At 39.1% G+C, this 27,568-nt stretch overlaps 3 protein-coding genes across 4 annotated transcripts in view; 1 reads left to right on the top strand and 2 right to left on the bottom strand.

Moving 5' to 3' along the window:
- The window catches only part of LOC119476038 (E3 ubiquitin-protein ligase RNF43), a 92,808-nt gene extending 89,176 nt beyond the window's left edge, over positions 1-3,632 (bottom strand). The window contains exon 1 of the mRNA XM_037749214.1: positions 1,986-3,632. Coding sequence (XP_037605142.1) covers positions 1,986-2,219 — 234 coding nt within the window. The 5' untranslated portion in view covers positions 2,220-3,632. The remainder of the gene's footprint in view (positions 1-1,985) is intronic.
- Positions 3,633-3,857: 225 nt separating this feature from the next.
- On the bottom strand, positions 3,858-10,517 carry hsf5 (heat shock transcription factor family member 5). Of its 2 annotated transcripts, none has more exons than XM_037748133.1 (7): positions 10,363-10,517; positions 8,023-8,505; positions 6,467-6,790; positions 6,135-6,226; positions 5,648-6,019; positions 4,724-4,839; positions 3,858-4,601 (listed from the first exon to the last, which is right to left on the bottom strand). In XM_037748133.1, the coding sequence occupies exons 1-6, from the start codon at positions 10,376-10,378 to the stop codon at positions 4,780-4,782; spliced, it is 1,347 nt and encodes a 448-aa protein (XP_037604061.1). In that variant the 5' UTR covers positions 10,379-10,517; the 3' UTR covers positions 3,858-4,601; positions 4,724-4,779. The 2 variants fall into 2 exon arrangements, with proteins under 2 accessions (XP_037604061.1, XP_037604062.1); XM_037748134.1 differs by having other exon boundaries at positions 5,648-5,908.
- A 1,638-nt stretch (positions 10,518-12,155) lies between these two features.
- Positions 12,156-14,257, top strand: supt4h1 (SPT4 homolog, DSIF elongation factor subunit). The gene is made up of 5 exons (XM_037748135.1): positions 12,156-12,340; positions 12,706-12,812; positions 13,576-13,631; positions 13,796-13,849; positions 13,941-14,257. Exons 1-5 carry the CDS (start codon positions 12,272-12,274, stop codon positions 14,006-14,008), a joined length of 354 nt encoding a protein of 117 aa, XP_037604063.1. The 5' UTR covers positions 12,156-12,271; the 3' UTR covers positions 14,009-14,257.
- The last annotated feature ends 13,311 nt before the right edge of the window (positions 14,258-27,568 follow it).

Here is a 27,568-nt window from a genome sequence, read left to right as displayed (position 1 = left end):
CTAAATGGTAAAGAGAAAAAAAAAACACTTTTGCTTAAATTATAGGTTTGCATGAGTCTAAACATGATTTGCAGTGTTGTCTAACAGTCTTCGACCACACCTTGATATTAAAAATGTTGGAAGAGCATCACGCTGCAAAACAAATCTGTCATCTTTGAAAAGAAACACATTAAAAAAAAAGGTTGGCAACCTCAACCAAACCCATGTTTTTCAGGGGATACGTAAAAATAGACTGAAAACCAACTAACCTCAATAACACCTGTATGTCATCACTATTGTTCGAGGAATTTTCTGTCATCACATGCAGAGTGTGGTATTTTGAGCAGCAGCTCTCGGAAAGATGCAGTAACCCACGGTCACTACAGTATGTTTGATGGCGTATGGCAACAAGTGCTGGTGTTAACATCATTTGGTTTATCAGACAGTGGATGCTGTGTAAACTGTTTTTTTAGGTTAGAGAAACATGTGGCGCCAACAGTCACTCCACAGAGGGATTGATGCACTGAAAGGCAGGACGGTGTGTTCTGAAAAGTCATTTTTAAATGAATGCTTTTTCTAATCTTATTTTGAATGACTGATGTTGAATATTTTCCATTTTGGACTGCCTATATAAGTTTGGCACAACCAATATTTTCCTTTGTCATACAAGTCTAAAGGCCTACTATGATTAGCGCTTGATTCTCCTTTTTATTTTTCTTCTATTTTCTGTTTATCTTTCTTGTCTTATGAAAACTCTATGCCATATCACATGAGCGTATGCTCTTAGTTTGTTAAGTTAGTCTCTGACAGTGAATTATGAATGAGTCTTCTTGATATTTGCATAATCGATGGGTGTTTATGGGATGCATTGTTGTCAAGTACTTTGCTAAACTATGTCTCTGTTTTTTACTATGTTTTCCTATGTCTAAAACGATAGATACATACAAATCCTGTATTTTACATTACTGTAATTATTTCATGTAATATTGCTGCCTGGAGAATGCCACTTTTCAAGCCCCTGGAGGGTTTTCTCCTTCACATCACATGGCAAATTATATATTGTATCTTTTTCATTTTTTTATATGTGTAAATAAACAAACAAACAAATGTTGAATCGTTACTCTCCAGTTGACACCATTTAACGTCATCAGTATTTTTTCAATAACGTAGGATGGGAGAACATTCAAGTGAATAATACTGATCTAGTCTCAAAATGATCTGTCCATTTACACAGATAGAACAGCAGTAGAACAAGAATCTGGCAATACGATACGTATTATGATACAGGGGTTACGATTCGATATATTGCGATATTGTTAGTAAGGCAATATATTTACATTTTTTGTATCTAACTTTATGAAAACTGTCATAGTATAAAGAACACACCACCATATGCATTAAATCAGAGTAAGAAAGTTGATTTTTTTATGAAATCAGAACAGTGGGATCTGCATTTGCATTTACCACAGTCATCCAACATCAGAGCACTACTGTGAGAGGGCACATCCACTGAGAGGATGCATCTCTTTGCAACTGAAATAAAGTATTGACTGAGTTCATCTTTGCATGCATACTATTAAATAAAAATCGACACAGTGTCACATAACATAACATCACGATATTTTCTTACACCTCTAATCTACAATGACACTGTCAATGGGAGGGTCCACTGGGACAAAATGCTTATCAGAGCAACAGTATATCAAAGCACAAAGGATGCCAAGTGGTAAGGCTGTCCATCCAGACCAAATATTCCCACAATTCCACATTGCTTAAGTGTCTTTGAGCAAGGCATTGGATTCCTAACAGCTCTGAGGGATGTATTCACATGCAGGGCAGCCTGTAGTAACTTTAGGCCCCCTGACACAGCTGAACAACAACTCTGACAACAGGTGCACCCCTGGAAGCCTGTCCAGTGAGTCCAGCAGGCTGCATGTATGGAGGTGTAGGCTGAATGATGAGTGAGAATGCAACACAGATGCTCTTATATATATATGACACCTTACCTGCATTAGTTTCCCCTCCGCGTAGCCGGCACTTCCTCCCACGAACACCCCCTCCAGAGTGATGGGTTTCCCCGCCGGCTCGTGGTTCAGCAGTGCAACCTTGATGAGCGCTCGGAGGGCCGGCCGCTCGGACTCCAGGCCCGGCTGGCCCAGCACCACCTGCAGGGCCGCCATGAGCAGCCACGGCCAGAGCCACGGCCAGAGCCCGGCCAGGCGCCGCTGAGGGACGGTCATGGCCTCGGCTGCAGCGGCGGTGCCCGGCCGCACATGGTGGACTTCAAAGCAAGGCGAGCACCCGCGGATAGATAGACGGAGAGAAGAGTTAGAGATAGTTATACGTCCACACTTCTTCTTCTTCTTCTTTCTTTTCCGACTAAACAGATCCTTTTAAAGCTGGAGGAGGACTGCCATCATAACTCAAAACTTCCATTCAGCACCAGAGTTCAAACTTTATAGAAATGCCTCTCAGTGCGCACATGGAGCAAATAAAGCCTGATATCTTCCGAGATACAATCAACTTTTCTCCAGTGTCATTAATGTGTGTGCATGCTCAGAGGCACCGTGCAGACACGCCGTGTTGTGTCGGGAGCTTGAAGTGTGCATTGGTCTGCAGGACATACACAACAAATGTCCTCATTTGGTTAAAGTTGAGCTGCTGTATCCTCTCCCAGAAGAAGAGCAGGCATATCAATCTTCATCCGTATCCAAACTATTACTGTGCACCAGTCACTGAACCTCACATTCACAAGATAGCACATCCTGCAGGCGCCACGTTTTCTGCATAATTCCACAAGAGAAGAAGAGAAGAAGAGGTTGAACTTCAAAGGCTGTGTTACAGGTGTCCGCCTGGGACTTCTGAGGCATGGTGACAGATTGTGCACTGCCAAAAAAAAAAAAAAGTTGGGTAATATTTTTTTACGACCCAAAGAGTTGCGAAAAATAAATCCTCGAAGAAATTCAGCACTAATTATTAACCAAAAGCAAATGGACCCGTTGCCTTACTTCACGTGTAACTCGGTAATTATGCTGAGCTTAACTTCTCTAACAAGACACATCAACTTATTCGCTGTAAAAAATCACCACCAGGCATTCCCCTGAGTTCAGTGGCTCCTCTGCACTGTAAGAAATTAGATCCGATCCTCCTGAAGAACACTGAGGGGAGAAAAAATGAATTGTTTATCAAAATCATCAGCGATTATACAGACTACAAGAAAAAAAGTACGGAATAAAAGTGGTCCAAACTCCTCGTGAGCTCCATTTAAAGTGTATAAAGTGGAGAGACACCGTGTACAGTTATGACACCGTCCCTAAAGTCTGTCTACCTCCCGGACTGTCTGTCTCTCTGTCTCTCTGTCTCTCCCCTGGGATCTCATTGACACTCTCTACCTGCTCACTGTCCTGCTGCCTTCACGTGCTGTGGGAGATTTGGGATTTTTTTAGAGAAACGATGCACATGTAGCCTACCACTCGTTTAGGGAAGGATGGATTTTTGTCATCTGAGTTCTAAAACAAAACAAATGACTTCACAGGTTATTTAAGTCATTATTATGACGCTACTATAAAAAATTCAATGAGTAAAAGTTACAACAGGTAGGCTATTTACACCTATTTTCACGCAATGTCCAGTCTTTGATAATAAACAGATATCAATAACCACTTTTGTCAACTTTTTTTCCAACCTTAAAATTGCATGCTACATAATTTAAAAAATAGTTAAAGTAATAATGTAAGAGGAGCTTCCGAGTAGCACCTGAACGCCACATTGGAGGCTGAGGGCGGAGCTGATCGGAACCGAGCAAGTGGCTCCCTCTAGTGGACACAAGCCTACAGGACAACACCTGAGGACAATAATTAAATACACTGAACGCTGAATTATCGGAAATATATTTAATTCTAATACTTTTACACACTTGCCTTTAAAAAACATGTCAGTTAGTTGTCTTAAAAACACTGCACCTTTCAAGTTATGTAGTGAAAAATAAAAATGTAGGGAAATGCAACCACCATTTGGTCACCATCACAAAGCAAACAATCACTAGTACATTTAATAATTATATTTTCATACAATTCATTCAATATTTTCTCCCCCATTGCAGCAGTTTGTTATAATTTGCAACGACAAACGCTACCGGTTATGCTATTAAAAACAGACTAAGTCACTTTAATGTGCACATTAAAATGGGGAGAGGCTGAGCTAGCCTTACTACAGCAAACCTCTATAATTTATAGTTAAAATTACAATTCTTTAAAAACATCACAAGTTGGTTACATTTTAGATAATACTGTGTTAAAAATGTAGAGGTAAAATCTTGCTTTAAAAATATACCGTGGTACAAGTAATTATAATTCTTATAGAAACAAAAATATGACTGTTACAAAGTTAATAATAAGGAAAATGCACTATGAAAATACACACAAATGTACAATATAGAACTACTTATGCAATTTTTTTTTAAATTAAGATTTAAATAAGAACACATCAACAAACTTCTGCACAACAACAAATCATTAAAATGGAGAATAAATAAAGTGGTAATAGTGAGAATTTAAGATCACATCCTGAAGTAGTGAATCAAGACTCCCTGTCACATGCCACTCAAATCAACAAGTTGAGATCTAAAACGAGAAATAACTGTCAGTAAACTAGTTGCAGTGATGACTTGAATATACATTCAAATGTTATACGCCTTTCCTTCCACTAGTTCTATTCTGACTGTGTTCCCTAAATGTTGTCTTACCTAAAGATTTGGTGTACTTCCTGCTCATCTGCTGTTGTAGGCCTGACTGGTGTCCCTCAGAGTGACGTTACCTCGAGATCTATGACCTCAATGTACTTTGCTTCATCATTGTCAACCTTGCCAGGGCACAGAGGAAACCACAGCAAATAATGTATAGGTTGTAGCGGGCTCAGTTTTAAAGCTTGACTGAAGATACTGGCATCATATGTAACTAGAAAAGGAATCCATTGGTACCGACCATGTCATACTAGCTTGTCGGGAAGGAGGCTTAATAACGCTCCAAACTAAATTTTGGCGAGGAAAAACGGTCATGGCCATTTTCAAAGGGGTCCCTTGACCTCTAACCTCAAGATATGTGAATGAAAATGGGTTCTATGGGTACCCACAAGTCTCCCCTTTAAAGACATGCACACTTTATGATAATCACAAGCAGTTTGGGGCAAGTCAGAGTCAAGTCAGCACACTGACACACTGACAGCTGTTGTTACCTGTTGGGCTGCAGTTTGCCATGTTATGATTTGAGCATATTTTTTATGCTAAATGCAGTACCTGTGAGGGTTTCTGGACAATATTTGTCATTGTTTTGTGTTGTTAATTGATTTCCAATAATAAATATATACATACATTTGTATAAAGCAAGCATATTCGTCCACTCCCATGTTGATAAGAGGATTAAATACTAGACAAATAGCCCTTTAAGGTACATTTTTAACAGATAAAAATATGTAATTAATCGCAATTCAATCTTTTAAGTGATTGACAGCCCTAATAAATTCCCTATCAAATGTTTAAAAAAATACACATCATGGATGAATATTTCTATTTGCAAACTGCTGGACGGCCCTCAGCCAACCTTCCCAAGTATCTTGCCTTAAGGAAAAGAAAGCTAAATTCCTTCAGGAGATCTACAACGTAGAGGCTTACCTTGACTATGGCATCCTCAGGCATTTGCTCAGGCACTGAAACCACAGACGCCTCCTGCTGTCCGTATGCGACTAGCTCAGCATTGCCTGTCACAGACACTATAATGGGGCTGGGACTCAAAGGGAGAGCTTCCACTGTGCCAGAAGGATTGTCGCACAGCATGGTGGTAACGGAGAACGGCACTAACACAGGGCCCGGCTTCTCGGGGGTCATGACTCTCACCGGGCCGCTGTTGGGTGGAGTTTGCATCTCGTCGGCAATCTGGAAAATTGTGTCCAAGTTAATGTCACATTTTTTCAGCTCCTGGTGTTCCTTGTTCTTTGGGACCTGGCTGCGGTCCCCATGACACAACATATTCACAGGATAGCCTGCCTAAAACAGTGAAATATAAAGATATGTTTTAGACACATCCCATCTTCCTTGACCAATCACATTTGTTGTGAGTCATTGATTACTTGACAGAGTGAATACACTCCAATCCACCTACCTGGTAATAACCGAGGGGAGAGAACGGCCCAGTCTGAAGCTCACTGCCTGCCATATGTGATGCCACAAGGTTCTGGTGGTAACACTGGCAAACTTCAAGAAGGCAAAAGATAATATTTTAAATTATAAAATGCAGGATTTGGAGTTGAAACCTACATTTTTGCATTCCTTATCAGTAAATAATATTTATTCAACACACAGATAAGTACATGTTAGTAGATTACAAGTACATTGTAGCTAAAGTATTTTTCTACTCATGTACAATATAAGTGATGTAAATAGTGTGGTTTATAACTCTTCCATCCATAATACATTAACTGATGTCATGCTCACGTGGGGAATAGTAGCCAGGCTGATATTGCACATTAGGAGCATTAAAAGTGTAATTTTGATTTCCCTGGTTCGCATGGGCCAGTAAACCCTGCTGAAAGTCCACGGCACTGGCGCTTGAGGCTACTCCAGTGTATTGGTGGCGTAAAGGTACTGGTATCCCCTTTTCCGTGGTGAAGACAGTAGGCGAAAGAGGTGCAGAGTGACCCCTTATCAGGAATCGCGGTGGGACCGGGGTTCCATTGTGCGCCGTCATGGCCTGAGCTATGTTTGGATAGTAAGGATGAGGTGACTCCTGGTGTGTGGGGCTAAGCAGGGAAGAACTGCCTGCAGAAACAGGAAACAAGCAAAGCAGGACAACAACCTGTTAGACATTATTCAAATGTAAAGCACTGGATTGTGGAATTAAAACTGCAATTAGACGTTTGGTTTAGATTACAGTTTTTCTCATTCGCTTTGGCTCAATTCTTAAAAGAGAATTTTTTTTTTTCCAATACAATAAGTTCAAATCTCTGAACAATTAGTTTGTTGTTTTCTCATTCATTCAAGCAAATTGCACATGTTTTGGCAAATGTGTGCAACAGAGTAAGTACAATAACCACTTGCACGTCCTGCTGATCAAAACTGATGAGTTGATTCTCAGTGAAATCGTCATCTTCTTCACAACTTCTGAATATTCTTTCATTGTTTGAGCCATCACATGCAAAATGACCCATTCAATTATCAGAATCTGTCAGACATGCATGTATATTCCATAAATATCTATGACATGGTGTTAGGTACTGCAAGGAGGTACAATTAGTTGTTGTTAAAGTGAACTACTGCAGGTTTTTTCGTCGTTTTTTTGGCATAGATGTCATTTTGTGGCTAAATTTCTGTTCACTGTATATGACTTTACATGAAAGATCAAAAGTGAATTTTCTGTTTACAGTACATCTAACACATTGCTACATGAATAAATTTACTGTATACATACAAATGTGCATATCCTTTTTCTGTGTAGCTACTACAGTATTGACTTTACCCAGAAAACTTTGACCTAGTGTTGAAACGGGAATCTAAGAAGCTCCGTGCGATGCACAATAGCATTCAGCTAGACAGAACTGACATTCTGGCATAGTACAGGAAGCAGTCAGTGTCAACAAAACAGAGATTTGTATATAAGAAACATTTCCAGGGTTGACTGATGGCCAATTTACTGAGAAAATAACTTGATTTTGAAGCACGAATTAAGTGTTTTGGGTGAGTTACTACCTTTTACAGACATGCAACAGAGTTGTGATGCCCCATTAAATAGTTGTGACAATTGCACTCAGTTTACAGAATGTTAAGACCTTTAAGAAAATGAGCTAAAAACGATTTAAAGTGATTTTCAAAGTGGGGTTTGTGGACCCTTTCTAGTCCATGAACGGTTTAAGAAATAGTTTAATCTTACAGTATTATTCACTTTACCACTATAGGGAAACTTGTGTGACCTTCAATAGGTTTCCATTATCTACAGCTACTTCCCCACTGAAAGATAGCCATGCGCTAAGTGGAAGTCATACAGTGACACTTGCCTCTTCTCATGATTTTATCTCCACTGCCATCATCAACAAGACTGTATCGACTCGGGGGCCGAATTTTCACATCCAGACCAGCTTGTATCTTGGCCTTGTTGTCAACAGTGAGTCTCCTCAGACTGGCGACAAGCTCGGGGTGGTTTCGCTTGAAGTTTGGGTTGGAAAAATAATGACACCCTGTGCTGTCCCCAGTGTCATTCTCTAGAAAGGCTGGATCGGCTTTCCTGAAGCCATACAGATTGAGCTGACGGACAAAGCTGGAGAAGTTGGACGTTTTGAAGGCGTCAGCGTTGAACAAGGGGCTGGGAAACAGGAGCTGTATCTCGAAGAGATGTTTATCAATGATGACGACCTGGCCCTCTCTGTCCCAGCAGATGGCTTTATTTGCCGGGTTGTTCACCAAACGCCACAGTTTGGCGGGAAAGTTGTTAGGGTTGATGCTTTCAGGGAGTGGACTTCCACCAACATCCATGTCTTTGTCTGTAGAATGAGAGAAAGAGGTAAAGTTAAAGTTAGTGAACATAAGGAGATGACGCTATGGCAAGTCGTTTTAACATCTATTAGCTAAGCTTGAAAATATCTTAAAAATAACAACGGCATTTTGACTAGTCGTAATTACATTGTGACTAGTCCGAATTTTTATTTAAGATATCTATAGCGTCATTCCGACAGTTAGAGGTATCTGTAGTATTACAGATATCTGCAGTAGTCACTGAAAACGACACTCAACTCGTCACACATCCTAAATGACAACTGCAGATATCTGTAATTCAGTTTTGACCATCCCAATTAATAGTTGCAGATATCTCCAATGTCATTATGACTAGTCAGAATTGTTGTGCATGACGTTGCTCATGCAAGGCTTCCCCTTGGATATTGGCCCCAAAAAATCATCTGAACAGTGTTAGCAGAAGCTTTTGCTGTTAAGATAGTTAGAAAATGCCATGAAATAGAAAGAACTTATCATCAAGGAACTGATCGAAAAAGGAAAACGAGAACTTTCTTCACTAGAGAGTTGTGCTAGAAATTGACAGCGTATTGTAGATGTATTGTCTCCAGACACATTTTACAAACCCATACAGTTGTAGTGCAGTATGTTGAATAGCCACTCCTGCCTTCCTCTTGCTGTTGCTTCTGACATAATTACACATATCTGCAACATCATTTTGCCTCTAATTCAGGATATCTGTAAATACATTTTGACTAGGCAGAATGAAAGTTAAAGATATCTCCAAATATCAAAATTCATTTCAATATATCTATAACTTGATAATAGATATCTACAATTATATTATGACTATTCCTAACATAATTTTAACTAGTGAACCATCCAGACCTCTCAGGTCATCTGGATCAGGTCTGCTTAGTGTCCCCAGAGTCAGAACTAAACATGCAGAAGCAGCATTCAGTTTTTATGCACCAAATATCTGGAACAAGCTCCCAGAACCCTGCAGGACCGCTCCAACTCTCACTTCTTTTAAAACAAAGCTTAAAACTTTCCTGTTTGCTGCTGCCTTTTATTAAACCAGATAATGATCTGACACTGCACTAGAGCTTTTACTCTTTTGAGTTTTATGCAATTTTAGCTTCTATCCTAGCTTTTATTTTTAGCTTGTTTTTATTTTCTAATCTTTAATGTTTTAATGTTTTAATGTTTTTATAACTGTTTTAATTATTTCTTAATGTTCTTTTGCATTTTGTCGCAATGTTCTTGAATGTTTCTGTAAAGCACTTTGAATTGCCCTGTTGTTGAAATGTGCTCTACAAATAAAGCTGCCTTGCCTTAGTTAACTTGCCTAGTCATCATTCCAGTTCAAGATATCTACAACGTGACAATGTAGATATCTTGAATTGAGGGGAATTAAAGATTATCTTTAACTGGAATTATGATTAGTCAGAATTAAATTGTAGATATCTGAAACTGGAATTACAACCAATCATAATTCAGTTGCAGATATCTGTAATTCACATTGCGGATATCTGCAACCTAATAGTATTAAACCCCATACACATGAATAGCACAGGTAGTGTGAATTGAATCATTTTGCCTCTAATTGAAGATACCTGTAATTACATTTTGACTAGGCAGAATGAAAGTTAAAGATATCTCCAAATATCAAAATTCATTTCAAGATATCTGCTGATAATAGATATCTATGTATTAGCATTAGCATTAGCATTAGCATTAGCGACCGTTAGCTCACCAGTTAACTGAACTGTACTTTTAAATCATTTTTATCACAGTAAAGTTAAATAAACTCTATCTTCTATCTTCATATTTATGGGGGTGATGTTACACTAAGGAGAAACACGGTGACAGGTGAAGGTGAACTGTACCTGGAGAACTAAACATCTCTCTCTCTCTCGCTGCTGGTTTCAGAACCGTTGATCGTTCCCGAGTCGAACCGAACCGAACCGTTGGTGCCGTTCAAGTTTCAACGGTTCTCATGCGACACACTGATGCTGGAGCCAACTGACAGCACACAGCTCGAGACGACCGTTTGTTACTGGATACTTTGAAGGCTACTTAATTGTCTCTTTCAGAGGTATATAGATATACACACATATATATATATATATGTATATATATACATATATATACATATATATATGTATATATATATACATATATATATATACATATATATACATATATATACACATATATAGATATACACACATATATATATGTATATGTATATACATATACATATATATATACACATATATATACACATATATATATATATATGTATATATACATATATATATACACATATATATATATATGTATATATATACATATATATATATATGTATATATATACAGTATATATATATTAAATGAAATAAAAATTTATATAGAAAAGCATAAGTACTTGAGTAAATGCATTTAGCTACTGTTCACCACTTGGGAAATATATAACTATGATAAGGTATCAATAACTTCTTATGAGTCTGTTTTTGATATAGATAGAAAGATAGATAGATAGATAGATAGATAGATAGATAGATAGAAAGATAGATAGATAGATAGATAGATAGATACTGTATGCACTGGAGTAGTCTCCAGGTGGCTTACTGTTATGCATGTTCAGCAAAGTTCAGCTTTTTTTTTTTTAATCCTCATTTCAATACCAGCCTCAGAAAAAGCCCAGGTGTGCTGTAACTACTACTGCTACTGTACTGTCCCATTTAATTGTCCCAGTTAAACTATGCCACTGAGCCAACATGCACAATAGCAGGACCCTGGAAATGGCACATGAAAAATGAAATGCAGGCAGCCAGAATTAAATGTGTTAACTGCACCTGTGCCAAAAATGTAGTTAAGTAAAAGTAAACTGTATGTCATTGAATTTATTATAACATTGCTGAATTGTATTTAAAAAACACAATATGAATTCAACATTTTCCTTAAAACAAATATATAAAAGAGTGACAGTGATATAACAGCACAGTGATATAATATTAATATTAAGAATAATACCAAAAAGAAAACGCAATATATGAAAACGGACAATGTAAGAACAATTATTTTTAAATACATAGTCTCATACAGTCAAAAACCAGAGAGATTGAGAAACACTAAATTGAATTTAAGATTGTGTGAATGTGTTTATATTTAAATGGTTGTGGAGTATCAATGAATTGATAAAGACTTTAGAGAAAAGTTAGGATTAGATCAGCAGTGGTGGATCAAAGGGCTCTATAAGGGAGACAATCATGACAGGATTAACTATACGGGGAGGCTATGAATATAATGGAGCCTATGTGAGCCATTAATTCCAAATGCTTAGCCTACATCTACTTGAAAAACACCCAGATGGTCTTAATCCATCCATAACATGTCTTTGCTTTTGTATTTAAACATCTATTATTATGGTATAATCAAAAAGTGTCCACTAGTCTGATAACATGGTCTGAATCCCTGGTTGAAATACATGCATGCATGACCAAATTAAATAACAACCAATGTTTAGTATATTCATGACAAGACATAGTGGAACAAATACACAATTTATGACTATACAAAACAAGTCTAGCATAATCCCTGTAATTAAAATCATTGCATTATAGTTTATATTTTTAGACAGGCGCCCGACAGGGACCCCTCTGTGTGCTGGGCCTTCACTAGGTCCTCACAGTCAGTGACGTAATTCCCCAGCGACTGGAGCACATTGAAAACATTCATCTGGTATTTCAGTATTAAACTCTCCAGGTGTTTCCTCTGCAGGAGATTAACGGAATGGCTTTGGAAACGGTCCCCAAAGACCTTCGCCATCTGCGAGCATGTCTGCTTTGTTCTCTAGTGAAGGTAAACTGAGATTTAAGAGAAAGAAACATCTCAAACCAACGTTAGCTTCTCTGCTAGCCTGTACAAGTAGCCGCTCTCTGAGCTGTGTTGTTGTTGTTGTTGTTGTTGTTGTGTCTCAAACATGATCTATAGCTTTAAAGTAATGCTTTCATGATGACTTTTATTAACTGAATAACACAAAAAGACTGTTGAAGTTGTTCTATACTGTTCTTAGTTGGCCCTGTAAAGAAGTCTCTCTGTTGCTATTAGAGATAGTTCATATCTTACTTTACATGTTTATGTTTTCACTCTCTCCTATTATTGTCCTGGATTCATATAATATAAAGCACGAGCTCACTCTTCTCCTCCCTCTTGTCTTCTTTCAGACCATCGACCAGTTTGAATACGACGGCTGTGACAACTGTGAGTCGTACCTCCAGATGAAGGGGAACCGAGAGATGGTTTATGAATGCACAAGTTCCTCGTTTGATGGGTAAACTATATATATATTATATTCAAACGTTATTTCAGACACACAGGAAGGTCCCTAGCAATAAAAGAAACAAAAAACATACAAAATAAGACCACATCAATTCATATGTAGGCTATCTCGCCTGTGTTTTCTGAGTCTGGATGAGTACAGAGTGCAGCTCTTGCTCGGGCTGGTTAAAGCCTCTATGATGCTGTTCTCTGACTCATCCAAATGACAAATACAATTATACATCAAATGTCTTATAAGTGCCTCACATGTAGGAACACCAGAGGACACAAACAGTCGACTGGCACTATGCCATCTGGGAACCCGAAGCAACAACCTCGTTGCATCATTGTAAGCCACTATGAGCCTTCGCATACTACTTTTCTTGTAGTTAAACCAAAGATGAGCTGTGTACAAAGGCGTGCAGAAAGCGCTAAATAATGAACATTTTACATTTACAGAACACATACTGAACTTACGAAGCAACATGTTTGCCTGAGCATATAGTTTACAGCACTGTCGATAGATATCTCTGTCATCATTCCAGTCATCAGGGAGAAAATGGCCAAGGTATTTTATTTCTTTACATGTCGTGAGAGGAATATCGAACGAATGAAACACAGGAAGAACTAATTTTTTATCTTCTCTACTTCGGACTATCATCACATTACTCTTTTTTTTTTTAAACATAGATTTAGTATTGATTATTTAAAAACTTTCACATGCATTGAACTGTTTTCTTAATGTTTTCCAATGCTGTTTGTCTGTATGCCCACAGTGTGATAGCCATGATGAGTCCTGAGGACAGCTGGGTGGCTAAATGGCAGAGGATAGGTAAGGATGTACTTGAAGCTGCATTCATTGATTTTTAACCATAGAGGGAGCAGAGGAACTCTAAAAGCTAAGAGGCAATAGACAAAAATATATATTGTCTCTTTTCACTTTGAATTATTTTGTGATTAATAACATTTGTGTATATTTTTTGCTCCATCCTACAGGCAACTTCAAGCCAGGTGTATATGCAGTGTCAGTGACAGGCAGACTACCTCCAGGTACATTTTATTTAACCTAATCTGCCTCCATGTGTAGCAAATAAAATGTTTGGCTTTTTCCTTGATTTGATTTTTTTCTCCTTTTCTGAAGGCGTGGTGAGAGAGTTGAAAAGCAGAGGAGTGATCTACAAATCCAGAGATACGGCGGTGAAGTCATAAAGCTGACTGCATCCAGTTGTGCGATTAGCCACACCAGAGCGGTAGCGCTAACTCCAGGAAGAAGTGACAACAGTGGGACTACATTTGATTACGTCTGTGATGTCTTATGGGACTGCCCCTTCAACTGTTCAATTTGTGTTTGTTGTTGTGATTAGAAATATTAGCATGGTTGCTTATAGGGGAGAAGAAGTGGATATTTTTTATTTCTTTGAATAATTGAGAACAAATAAAGGTCTGTTTTTATAAGAATTGAGAGTAATGGTTTTTAGCACAGTAAACACAGTGAGATTCAAGGACAAGCAGTCTGATATTCAGTAGAAGGTGAACTGCCATGGGGTGTCAGATATGTTCTAGGGTGTCTCAGTGCAAAAGATGATACAGCATACTGGGAGGTCCCCAGAAAATCAGCTTCCTACATTCCCCTGAAAGAACTGAAACAAACAAAACATAAATCCTCTCTTTCCCTGGAAGAGAAGCATAGTGAGACACACTGTTCTCACACACTCTTGCAGCGTAGCTCTAGAGATTGCAGTCAGTTAGTTCATAAGTTTAGTCCAAACTGAAATATGTCAGCTGTTAGATGGATAGCTCAAAGCCCTGCTGTGCTGCCTCACTGAGTCACTAGCATGACTTTAGGGCAGTGATTGTCTGTCAGGGGTCTGTGAAATAATTTACTATAAATTATTAAATTGTGCTATATCATTAACAAGTGCGTATCTACAGATGTGAATCATTTGCGGCAATAAAACAAGCACATTTTGCCCATTACTCCCACCCATGTTAGCTTTAGGCCAATAGAAACTCAAACTTCTAAGCATCTAAGAGTACAAATGGTAGTAAGCTAAGCATACGCTTAGTCTGTGTTACGATTATGAGGGGGTCCTTGGATAATTTTCTTTCCTGTAAGGGGTCCCTGGCCCCAAACAGTTTGAGAACCCCTGCTTTAGGATGTTATATACCGAATTAAAACCACCACAGAATCATGTTCTTGACTCATCAGTGTCTCAATGTTCATTGAACCAAGAAAGTTCATTGTATTCACAGAGAAATCACTGAATAGTCTACTGAACTAGCGACTGATTTGAAACAACAGAGAGGAGGAACTAAACAGTCTGTCATTTTTGTTTTGAACAAATGCTAATGAAACATCCCTGTACTTATTTATCTGGGTCACAAGATGGTGCTTTTAACTGAGCACTGGAATTACAGGCGGTACCAAACACTGCCAGTAGGGGGAACCATCAGCCAAACTATTTGTGGTGTAAATCTAGTTGTTTAATTCTCACCTACTGTCTGTCATGACTAGTTACTACAGTTACATTTTAAATGCTTTCCTGTTTCCGTCTCTGCTGCGGCTACTCTTTCACTGTACGATAGTCTGTAATAACATCTGAGGTTTGACGGTTGTCTTCCTATTCAGCTGTATTGTTGGCTTATATTACGGTTGAGCAAGATTTGTTTATTGCTCGAGGGTCTGGGCATTGTCTGATTTCACTGTAACCTGATGGATCGAGGTCATGCACACAGAGGACTCTTTAAGTCTCTGGAAGTGAGCACAGTAAGCTCTTGCTATTGTCTTATTAGATGAGGGTTTCATGGTGCTGATATTTAGTTACAAGGCACAGTTAGTGAGACAACTGAGGCTATCATTTAGTGAAGTGAAGCTGTGTTTTTTTTAATCTCAGAGTCCTCGATTTAATGCACAATATAAAATACACACTACCTATACAGGAAAGCTGTCCCAGTTTCATGTATGCAGGAACATTTCTCACTTTACTTGTCTGGACACACTACAATGGGTCACGGAAGGAGAGATGGGAGGAAGACATGGAATGACGTGCAACGTACGCCATGACCCAATTTGTTTTTCATTTTATGCAATGAACAAGGAAGTAACATCTGTGTTAAATAATGTTCAAATATCAGGAGGGGATTTAATGCATCTATTTTTTAAGATGATATAATGATTACTTCTTATGTAATGCATCTGTGCAAAGATACGCGTATACTATGGCTGAAGAAATACAACAGTTAGGCCTTTTCCTTCAACAGTACTAACTTCATAAGGTGTCTTGTACTGCAGGATGTGTAGGAGTGGAACATGTAGATTTGTCGGCCCTCTGCAGGACGCGACACCGTACCCATGTTTCCACTAGAAGCATTATTCTAACAACGTGTGAGGACTCCGTTTGAGTTATTCTATTCAATGGAAACACTCACGCAACTTTATCTGTATTAACAGATCACTGAGGCTCATTCATTGTAAGGGGCGATGCCACAGTGCAGATAACTGACCAACATAGCTGATGGATGAGTTTTAGGAAACTAACTCTGATAAAGAGGTGAACTTGTTAACCACATTTTAGAAAGTGCTCCTGAGAAACCATTTCAATTTAGCACTTCAAATTAGGGCTGTCAAAGTTAACACGATAATAACGCAAATTCCTTTTAACGCCACTAAATTATTTAACGCAACCTGCGATTTTTAGGTTGTAGCGGCCTCAGTTTTAGAGCTGGAGTGAAGATCCTAAGAGGCTAAATAATGCTCCAAACTTACGCTAAATTTAGGCGAGGAAAAACTGTCATGGCCATTTCAAAGGGGTCCCTTGACTTCTGACCTCAAGATGTGTGAATGAAAATGGGTTCTATGGGTACCCACGAGTCTCCCCTTTACAGACATGATCGGACAGCCTGGTTCTCTTTGTATTTGTGCGATACATGCATACATGCAGCTCAGGTAGACAGAGAGAGACGCTGAAAATGTAAATAGGAAGATTGGCTGTTCGATCATGTATTCAGATTATTTCTCCATCTTGTGCCCAATGCATGCTGGTATACCTTCACCCTGTGAGTCAGAGCAGGAAAATGTGGGTATCAAAATATTCTCACATGTGTGCAGCCACATAAAGATCATCCTATTGAAACTCGATTGTGGCTGTGATTTTATTTAACATATAAAATGATTCTCGGCTCAATCAAAGCAATCTGATACCGATCACGTCGTTTGCCTGGAAGTCAGACATTTTACAAGTTAAAAACTAGAATTAGGCTACAGCTTGTACCGGTTGTATGCCTCCGCCAACCAGTCAAGTTGCAGTTTACATCCAAAATTGTCATAATTAGCATATGAATTCTTGAGTTACGGCGGAATCATTTTTGTGAGGTCACAGCAACTTTTGACCACCAAATTCTAATCAGTTCATCCTTGAGTCCAGGTGGACGTTAGTGACAAATTTTAAGGAATTCCCTCCAGGTGTTCCTGAGATATCACTTTCACGAGAATGGGACATACGCACTGACGGACAGACGGACAACCTGGACACATAATCCTCTGGCCACGGATGTAGCCGGCACGGATACATAAAAACAAGCCATGAGACTAAATATGTCTTAAGCTGGGCATACACTGTACAATTTTAGAGATGTTGATGATGAGTAGATTGTTTATGATGTAAAGCCAAAGCTCACAATTTATGTGCTCACACTGTACGGTCCGATCATCAGCAACGACCTGAGTGTTCACACTGTACGGTCTGATCATCAGCAACGACCTGAGTGTTCACACTGTACGGTCCGATCATCAGCAACGACCTGAGTGTTTACACTGTACGGTCCGATCATCAGCAACGACCTGAGTGTTCACACTGTACGGTCCGATCATCAGCAACGACCTGAGTGTTTACACTGTACGGTCCGATCATCAGCAACAACCTGAGTGTTCACACTGTACGGTCTGATCATCAGCAACGACCTGAGTGTTTACACTGTACGGTCCGATCATCAGCAACGACCTGAGTGTTCACACTGTACGGTCTGATCATCAGCAACGACCTGAGTGTTCACACTGTACGGTCCGATCATCAGCAACGACCTGAGTGTTTACACTGTACGTGTAAAATAGAAAAAAAAACACGGCCCGTTGGCCCCTGAGGGCCGTTCTGGCTGTTGATAGTAGTCAATAAAGATTGGTTTGAAAGCTCTGAGGCAGGTAAAGTGTGTTTGCTAGCTGAGGTCAGTACGGGTCATAATGCTAACAAAGCAGAAACGTGCCGCCTTGATCATCTGTGCCATCATGTCTGCCGAAACGTCTAAAATAAAAAAAAATACAACTCTGGCGTATATGGACTAGCTATAGCTAGGAAGGCGTAGACAGTATGGCTTGTCCATTCTGCAGAAAGAATAGGAGGTAAGCTAACTAAGTTTTTCTATATCTAATGTACATTGTTATTTTGATAGCTACGCTCTGATTACTGTATAAAAGTATAAATAAGGCGCTGACTTTGGGGAATCGGCTCGTGGCTCTGCTCTAACTCTGTGAGAGCCTGTGGACAGCAGACCAAAATTTCTGTCGTGTCAGAAATTCATCCGACCGATCCGGTCGGGAGGAGTAAACCGGTCCTCTGTCCCTCCTGTACACTGCACGGAAACGACGCCCGACGAAGCTGAAATTCGGTCCGACTCTAAAATGAGTCGTGCAATTCAAAAATTTGGGCCAGAAACATGCTAAAATCTATCAGTGTATGGCCAGCTTTAAATACAGAACCCCATTAACACTATCATCCAATGGACAATCAAAGACCTGCAGCTCCTCTTTTATGTTAAAATGTGAAATGTCTTTGCAGTTTTGAAGAGAACTCAGATTTTCCTGAACAACATACAAACTACCCATCTCATTCAAATGTACAGAATATCTCTCATTCCTTCCATCACAAGTGGAACTGATACTTTTTTGAACTCAGATCTACCTACAGCGCCTGGAGACGGTTTATAATCAAATGACAAATAAACCACAAGTCACTCTGTACGCCTCCATGCGGCTTTTAACTCAATGCACATCTGAGTGCATGTAGATTGTTCAGTTCGACGTCTTTCCTGCCGTGTTAACCTAAACAACACCATACTGAGTATAGTTTTTATCACCCTTCCCCCCCCCCCATGTGATTTGAACCTCTTTTCTCTCTTCAATCTACATGTGGGTGAAGTCATTTCACGAGAGCCGCATGCTAAAAACGAAACCGAGAACTGGGCTGAGCGCTGCAAGACACTTCCACAACCACAGGAAGGCTCTCAACTCCGCCCAGGCGCTCTCCTCTACGCGCCCAGCGTTGTACCGGCATCTGAGCGCAGCGAAGAGAAGAGAAGCACGCCCTTCATTTTCACACTAACAAGGGGACACACGGCCTCGGCTTCGTTGGTGTTCACGCTTTTGCCCTTATTTGGATATGTCAGGGCTTTAAGCTAAAGGGAAGGTATTAGATCAGAGACTGAGGTGTTGGCTCGAGGTTTGCTGGGCCTCGGCTGCTCGGTGACCTCTGTTAGAAAAGGGATGAAGCAAGCAACTCAGTGTTGGATTGTGCTCTGTCTGACAGGGATAAAGTGGAGATAGGGAAGTAAAGGGGGGATGGACATTATCAAGAGAAGGACACACACACTCAAACTGGTTTGTGTGTGTGTGTGTTTCATCAGGCTGACACAACTTCCTGTCTCTTGCAGACAGAAAGCAGGCAGAGAACAGAGAGCACAACGTGTCCTACTTAACAATTTCTATTTCTTTTACAAATGTTGGCCTCTGCTTCACAGTGTTGGCCTGTACAGTACAGGAGGACACATCCAGTCCCTCAGTTTGTGATAGTTTGTTAAATTTGATGCTCAGTACTGGTGCTTAAAGTGGCAATCCTTAAGATTTCAGTCCTGCTTGATTTAGGTTTTCTATTTGAGTGAAGACAATTTAATCATGCTCAGAGTTAAGCAGTCTGGAGTCTTTTTGTTGCGTCCGAAATTCAATACTAACATGCTATTTAGTGCACTAAAACAGTATGTGAGATATTTTAGTATGTCCAAAACCTTAGTATGAAACCAATAGTATGCGAATTGCATACTATTTCTGATAAAATATTACAGTATGCAATGCCAGAGACTACAGTGACATAAATATCCCACAATGCAATGCAGGTAGTGACAACAACATTCATAACGGACGTTGTCGGACAGCTCTGGAACATCAATAACGCTTCAATTTAAGTATCAGATTTCACTTTGCTAGATGTAATATATATTTTAAATTAGTTCAGACTTTGATTCTCACAAACCGTTGTTTTGGTCACATGAGGTTAGCACTGGTTACTATGGTTACAGCTCCAACCGGCAAGGATGCTCTCAGTAAGTGACGACGTAAATTACTGCTCAGCGCGTCCGAAGAGATACATACTACAACGATAGTACACATATTGAGTATGTAGTGAATAGTATGTGATTTTGGACGAAGCCATGAGCTTAGAAATAGAATAGAAAAGTTATTTTTCTATGTACATGAGCTTCAAGTTTTCAGAGTTGTGTGCATAGATCCATTTTTTGTGTCATTACAACAGCATTTTTTGCAGGACTGTCACCACAGACACTCAGTTCATAATACTGCAAATATATAAATATTACAATACTTTCATCAGTGGACTATAGGCTTAATCACTATTGTGTTACCTCATTTGGCGATAGTTAGTTAGTGACTTAAATACAGATTAAAAAAAACAATTCATCTGCAAATACACTGGGCATGCTTTATGTATAGTAACATAACTTTATTCATATATCATGTAGAGACAAGCTGAGAATAACAGCGTAAAGTGCTGATGTTGGGCTTCCACACACTATCTCAGTTATGTCTGTAGACCATATCATATCCATTTGAAAGAAATGTTTTTTTTAAAAGTGTGAATTATAATATTTTCAATGATTTACCGTCATTCATAGACTTTCAAATTAAAAAAATGCCTCAAAACATTGTAAATAGACTGTATTATAGTTTTATTTTGTACTTACGTGAATAAATACAACTTGAACTCTTCTAATATTTTGATTGACTACCACTAAAGATTTATAAATGTTTCATTCATTCTTGTATTTCAGGTTCCTGTTGTGTAAATTGCCTTGAATGAGTTTGTGCTGAAACAAAGGACGTCATGCGTGTGGATAAAGGACAAAGACAGAGACAAAAATGAATGCATAGATATTTAACCAGGGTTGAATGACACCATGTGAGAAGTTTAGAAGAGAAATGTCTCTTTGGTGGAACTGCTAACAACTCATAGACATCTCAAACTATTTCATAAACGTATCATCTTTTTCATGTAAAACTATAATCTGAAATGTACCTGTAGCTTTCAAATAAATGTATAAAATGGATACACTCAAGTAAAGTACATCAAAATTTGACCTATCGTGAGTAAATCTAGTGCAGAAGCCGGTTTAGAGCAGCTCAGGCCTCTGTGGAGCTCGCCGGTCTGGTGGGGAAATAAGCTGGTGGGCGGCTCGGCGGTGTCGACACCCTGCAGCGGCCCAGGAGGAGCTCGCAGAGCGACGCAGGCGGGGAGGGGAAATGGCTGCCGGCCCAGATAAGGTCTATCAGGGCCCCAGCTTTAGCGTGCTCTTCACACAGGGAGTTAGGATCACTTCCCTCACTGGCACATGCTCAGACGCTAGTGGTCGTCCGCCAGATGAAGCGGCAGCACTTCAGTGGAGGCCGCTAACTCATGGAGTTGAAGAGGGCAGGGATTAGTGAAACGCAGGGCAGGGGTCAGGAGATTTGGAGGGTTCAGGGCTAAAAAAAAATGTGTGGCTTTTAAAGACACCATATGCTGGATATTTTCAACAAGTCTTTGTTGCGAGGGGACGTGTTTGATTTGTAATTGGAGCATCATGAGTGATTGAATATGAAGATGAATACCCAGATCCTCACACAGCAGGCTTCTGTTTTGCCTTATTGAGACATTCAGTGTGTGATAGATACATGTGTTTATCTGGTGCAACAGCTGACGTCACCTTCCTCTCGAGTTTTCTATCATAACCGTGTCATCTTTCCTCTGAGGCCTTTGTAGTGTAGTGGACACAAACACATGTACATTCTGTAGCATTTGTTTCCACTGAACCTCAAAAGGTGCTGATATCACAATAACATCCGCTCTTTTTCTCTCAGCCATTAACCCACATCAACTCCAAAACAGGAATAAACGTCATGGGAATAAAGACCTATAGAGGACCTATAACCATGCGACACTTTCTATACACACCCATGCTGTTTCACATCATGTATTGTGCTTAAGTATCATTTTGAGGTACTTGTACTTTACTTGAGTATTTCCATTTTATACTTTACTTTATGCTTCTATTCCACCACAATTCAGATGAAGATATTGCACTTTTTACACCACTATATTTATTTGACAGTTATAGTTACAAGCAGGGGTGGAGGAAAACATCGATACAGCATAATATCGCAATATTTTGTCGATACATGAACATCAGGTATTGATCTTTTATTATGTAAACTATTAACCTCTTAACAATCCGGCAAGCCAACGGCGGGCCCGGACGCTGTTCTGTCTTTCAGAGGTTGTAGCAGGTTCAGTTTTAAAGCTAGAGTAAAGATACTGGTGTCATATGAAACTAGAAAACCTAAAGAATCCATTGGTACCAACCACGTCATGAGCGCTAAATCCAAAGTTACACTAAATTTTGGCGAGGAAACACTGGCATGGCCGTTTTCAGTGGGTCCCTTGACCTCTGACCTCAAGATATGTGAATGAAAACTCAGAGATGAATAGAGTCAAAACTGTGCATTAGATAATATTAGATAAAACAGACGTTGACATAACTTGCGGTTGGAAAAAAAGGTAATAATTCCCTTTAATAAAATGGCGTGTTGTGGCCTTTATACCTCTATTAGCAATTTTATCATTTTATTTAAGTGAAAGCACGCCCCCCCCCCACCCCAGAATTTTTCTTTCCCAATTTGATTTAAATTAAATAATTTTCTTTTACAATTACTATTATTTATTTATTTTATTATTGTTATTGTTATTTTTACTATTGTCATTATTTTTCTTCACTACTGATTGATGAATGTACCTGTTGAACCTAGAATTTAGAAAAGTAAGTGAGAGGGGTCTTTGGGTATATACATATGAGGGTTGGAGTAGAAGAGAGGGTTGGCTTGCGGTTTAGTACTTGTTCTTGTTTGTATTTCCTGTCTGTTAACTCAGAGACCAGTTCACTTGGACATCTTAGCTATGCCACGGTTTATTGTTCACAATACCGGTGTAAAATCAATAAAAGGATTTGAGAAGGAAAAAAGGTAATAAATCACAATATACTGTAGTGTATCGTATCACAATATTCAGCATATCGCAAAATGTTTAAAATTGCAATAAGATCATATTGTGATAATATTGTATCCTCTGGTGATTCTCACCCATAGTTACAAGTTACTTCATATTACGATTTTACATTAAATAAAACATATGATGAGCTTTTGAAATATAACACACTTCCTGTGTGGCTTGTGGCCTCTTACAAACAGCAGAGTCTGGTTTGAGATATTTCAGCAGTTCCACCAAATAGTGATTTCCCATCTAAACGTCACACAAATGCTGCCAAAAAGCAGAAAAAGTGAATACATTTTTGTGTAGCAGAACTTTTTTTCTGATCTTGTGACCCTTTGTAGGGGACCGAGCCCTAGGTTGGAAACCACAGGACTAATAATTCTATATAAAGGAGTTAAAACTAGCTCCACCTCAACCACATACGGTACATACAGTATCTTACTGTGTGGAAGGTCGACCTTTAAAATGACTATGAACTCATTCGTTTTATTACAACAACGAGCTATACGTGTTATTAATAAGGCTGGTTATTATGATCACATTGTCTATGAAATCTCATGCTATGAAATTTAATGATTTGGTAGATTATAAAATAATGCAAATAATGTTCAGAGCTACAAAAAAGTCACTGCCAGACTGTACAGTGATGTTTGTAAGTTTACCATACAAAAAGCTGAAAAAAAAATTATTAAAAGGACATGCATCGCTATTGTTGGGGTTAAATTATGGAATAATGCTAACATAAATGGAAGAATGTGTAACTCGCCTTTGGTTTCCAAAAACTAAAATAGGTTTATAAAGCTATTTTTATGGTTTATAAAGTGTGAATGATTTTTATCTGTATTTTCTGGAGGGTAGCTTAAATTGATTAGATTGTATATGCTGTTTATATTTATTGTATCGTGTGATGTGTGAATAAAATACTACTACTACCAGCTAACTACGCTACTTAAACATTTATGCAGCAGTATTAACAATATAATAATGTCATATGTAATTATATATCACTTACAGGGATGAAACAAGTAATTTACTTTTGATTATGCTGATAATACTTTTGTTCTTGTTTATAGTTGTAACGTAAGGATCTGAGTACTTCTTCCACCACTGCATGTTACAACTATACATAATGGACATAATGGATTCCGAACATCCTTCTCTTAAAGGTTACATTACTCCACCGATACCGGGCTCATTAGACCAGATTTCAAAAGCCTTATATATGTCATATACTGTATTTCTCTTTTAATATTTTGTCTATAAAAAAAATTATTCAATTCAAAGAATAGAAGATAAAAAGGAGCTGATGTGAGGACTAAAAATAATGGAAAGGAAAAATGTGTATCTTACCATGCTAACACTTCACTTTGAGTATATATGAGCAGCCTCTTTGTGAAACTGAAAGACTTATTTGGAGCTTATAGAATAAACTGTGTAATGTTTGTTAACCAGCAAATGAAGTCGTTTCTCATCACTCTGTCTGTCTCACAGGCAGCAGCAGGTCCATTTACTGCATTACTGCCGGTGCTCCTATAGAGACATGTTTATGGTGACCTAGATTAGACAGTAAACTACCAGAGCAGCACTTTTTATGGTTGTAAAAAAGATGCATTTGCACTGCAATAACCCCCAACCTCCCACCCCCCCACCCCCCACCCCCCAGGTTAGCATGATGAGAAACCCCCACAGTTACAGTTGGACATTTACATTTACAGGGAACTGAAACCTGTGGCCTTTCACTTTTGAAAACCAACAGAAAGGTGATGATAATCACGGTGACGCTCAAATGGCGCTCGACACGCAACAAATCACCTTTTGAACCGGAGAATTCAGCTTAAAAAATGTTAGATTTTTCAAGTCTGGCATCTTAAAACTGGTCTCACATGCCCACTATGTACATTTGTTCCCTGTAATTATTTCTCCTGTTCATACTTGCCATCTTTTTAACACAGTCCTCCTTCTGTGTGAACGTGCATTCTACAGGGAGGACTGTGGATTTTATCCCCCATCACTTATATCAAAAATGCTTTAGGAAGGGATTTCCTTGTCGCCAGTATGGAGAGGAAGTACAGTTACAGCAACCGGTAATCCTCTAATGCACATATGAACATGCGAGTATTGTATGAGGAAACACTTGAAAAAATGCAAACCTATCCTTTAATGATGTTGTTTGTGGAGTTTCACAACTGATTTCAGTTTAAATAGTTTAATTCTGAACAAACTGAAATGAAAAAAAAGTAAGGCTGTCAAAGTTAACGCAATAATAACGTTTTAAAATTTGTTTCAATGATCGGATTGTTGTAGTGGGCGAGCATATTTGCCCGCTCCCATGTTCATAAGAGTATTACATATTTAATAAATCTCCCTTCAAGGTACATTTTGAACAGAAAAAAAAAATGTGTGATTACTTTGTGATTAATCATGATTAACTCATCTGACTGTAAAATACTTGGAAGACTGCTATTTCTAGCGAAGGAAAGTCAGATTATCAGTGAAACCATCATCTCACAGGAGCTGTTTTAACTCATCAGGTACTTCACCCAACCAACCCTTCCTGCATCTCTTCGCCGTGTATGCTTAATATTATACTTAATATTAATATAACACACACAAGTCATGAAACATGAAATATAACACTGTATATAGGTCATATCTGACTGATGGGAATGCTACAGATAATATGTTCACACTAGTGTGTTGTAATCTCTCACCACTTCATTATGGGTCAATTGCTCAACCTGACGTTGCGCTGTGCTGCGGACAAAGCTACAGAAAATCTACACGAGTATAAATGACATCATCACGCCGGTGCAGACGTGGTCAAGATGGAAAAAACTGAGCTTAAGCCTTAAAAGAATTTGATTAAAGGAAAAGGAATCTGTTAAAAGGAGATATGGGATGTTCTAGTGTTGTGTTGTTTTGTACTTAAGACTAAAACAAATCTCAAATGTTGAGTATTTGTTTCAAAATAAGTTTGTGATCGAAAAATGATCTTAGTTGCAGTCAGCGTTTTAAAAAAACGCCAACAGAAGAAGAAGAAGAAGAAGAAGGCAGAGAGTGAAGACGGAAGTAGAGAAGGAGAGCGGCTGTGACTGTTAGACCTCTTCCTGTGGTTGCGTCACGTGGTTGTGGAGGGTTCATAAGGAGACGACTTCTTCTTCTTCTTCATCCGCTCCTCGGACAGGCGGAGGACACCTGCGAGGCAGCCGGGGCTGTCGTCGCTTAAAACAAGAGAAAAGAAATGGAAGGTTTGGGTAAAGTATGATGGACGACGTTGTTTATTTAATGCTAGAATTGTTTGTGTCAACGTTATCCGTCAGATTACGACAGATAAGCCAGTGTTACAGCTTTTACTTCATTTAACTCTGCATTTCTTTTAACTTCTGGTCGACTGATCTCTATTCACAAGTCCATTTGGAATTTTAGATAAAATAACATTGTACTTAAAACTGTTTATTTCTCCTGTAATAGTATTTATTTGTGTAAGTGTTTAATGTATCTACTGGATTTGTATTCATTCTCTCCAATTTGTTTCTGAACTGATAACAGATGTCTGCTGTTATTTTACTTTTTAAGACTTTTGAATGTACAAAGTGATCCGTCGCTCAGACAGAAAAGCTTACTCATGCCTGCCAAAATGGCTTCCTCGAGATAGCGCTTCCTCTGGCGACGGGCCTAGCTCTTGACTTTTGCCTCAACGCAGCACTGAGTGGCAGTTTGAAGCACGCGGGTGGGGGTTTATTGAATGGTTTTTGTCTTGTATAAAAATGTTCACAGGCCAAACTTAGATTCTGAATGAGCTGTCTGCCATGCAAATGTCTCAAGACAAATCAGGAAGTGTGCATTTTCTGGTTAAAGCAACGGCTGTTGGAGCGTTGAGCTGAGAGGTTTCAGTTTGGTGTAAAAGTGTGTGTGTGGGCGGGGGGGTAGGGGGAGGTTGGTTCATGTGCAGCTGCAGACGCGAGCGCAGGTGCAGAAAGAAGAAGAGGACTTGGAGAAGACCGAAGACGAGCAGCGGAACGTACAGTGCAGTCATCCATAAAGTAGAAAGCACTACTAAACTCATCGCCACAGTGTAGTGTTTCCTACTTTATGGATGAGTGTACTGTTGGCTTCAGGGGAGAGGAGCCGACGCACGCAGGAAGTCACAAAAGAGGAAGCTGCTTTGTCTCACAAGGCCACGCGTTGCCCCAGAGTGTTGCCCCTGTCGGTTCACATGGGGCGGCGTGCGGCGCGGAGCGAAGCTCGCAACTCTTTCCTCCATTTTGTAATTCATCTGTCCTGAAAAAAAAAAGAAATAATAATGAACATATGATGTATAAGCTGTGTGACATTCAATAAAGATGAAAATGAAACAATACCTTGTGTTAACGTCTGTTTTTCGAGGAATACCACACACATTACA

Source organism: Sebastes umbrosus, chromosome 17 (assembly GCF_015220745.1).
Source record: "Sebastes umbrosus isolate fSebUmb1 chromosome 17, fSebUmb1.pri, whole genome shotgun sequence".
NCBI classification, from domain to species: domain Eukaryota; kingdom Metazoa; phylum Chordata; class Actinopteri; order Perciformes; family Sebastidae; genus Sebastes; species Sebastes umbrosus.
Note: the sequence above shows the minus strand (reverse complement) of the source record. Positions and strands in the feature narration are given on the sequence as shown.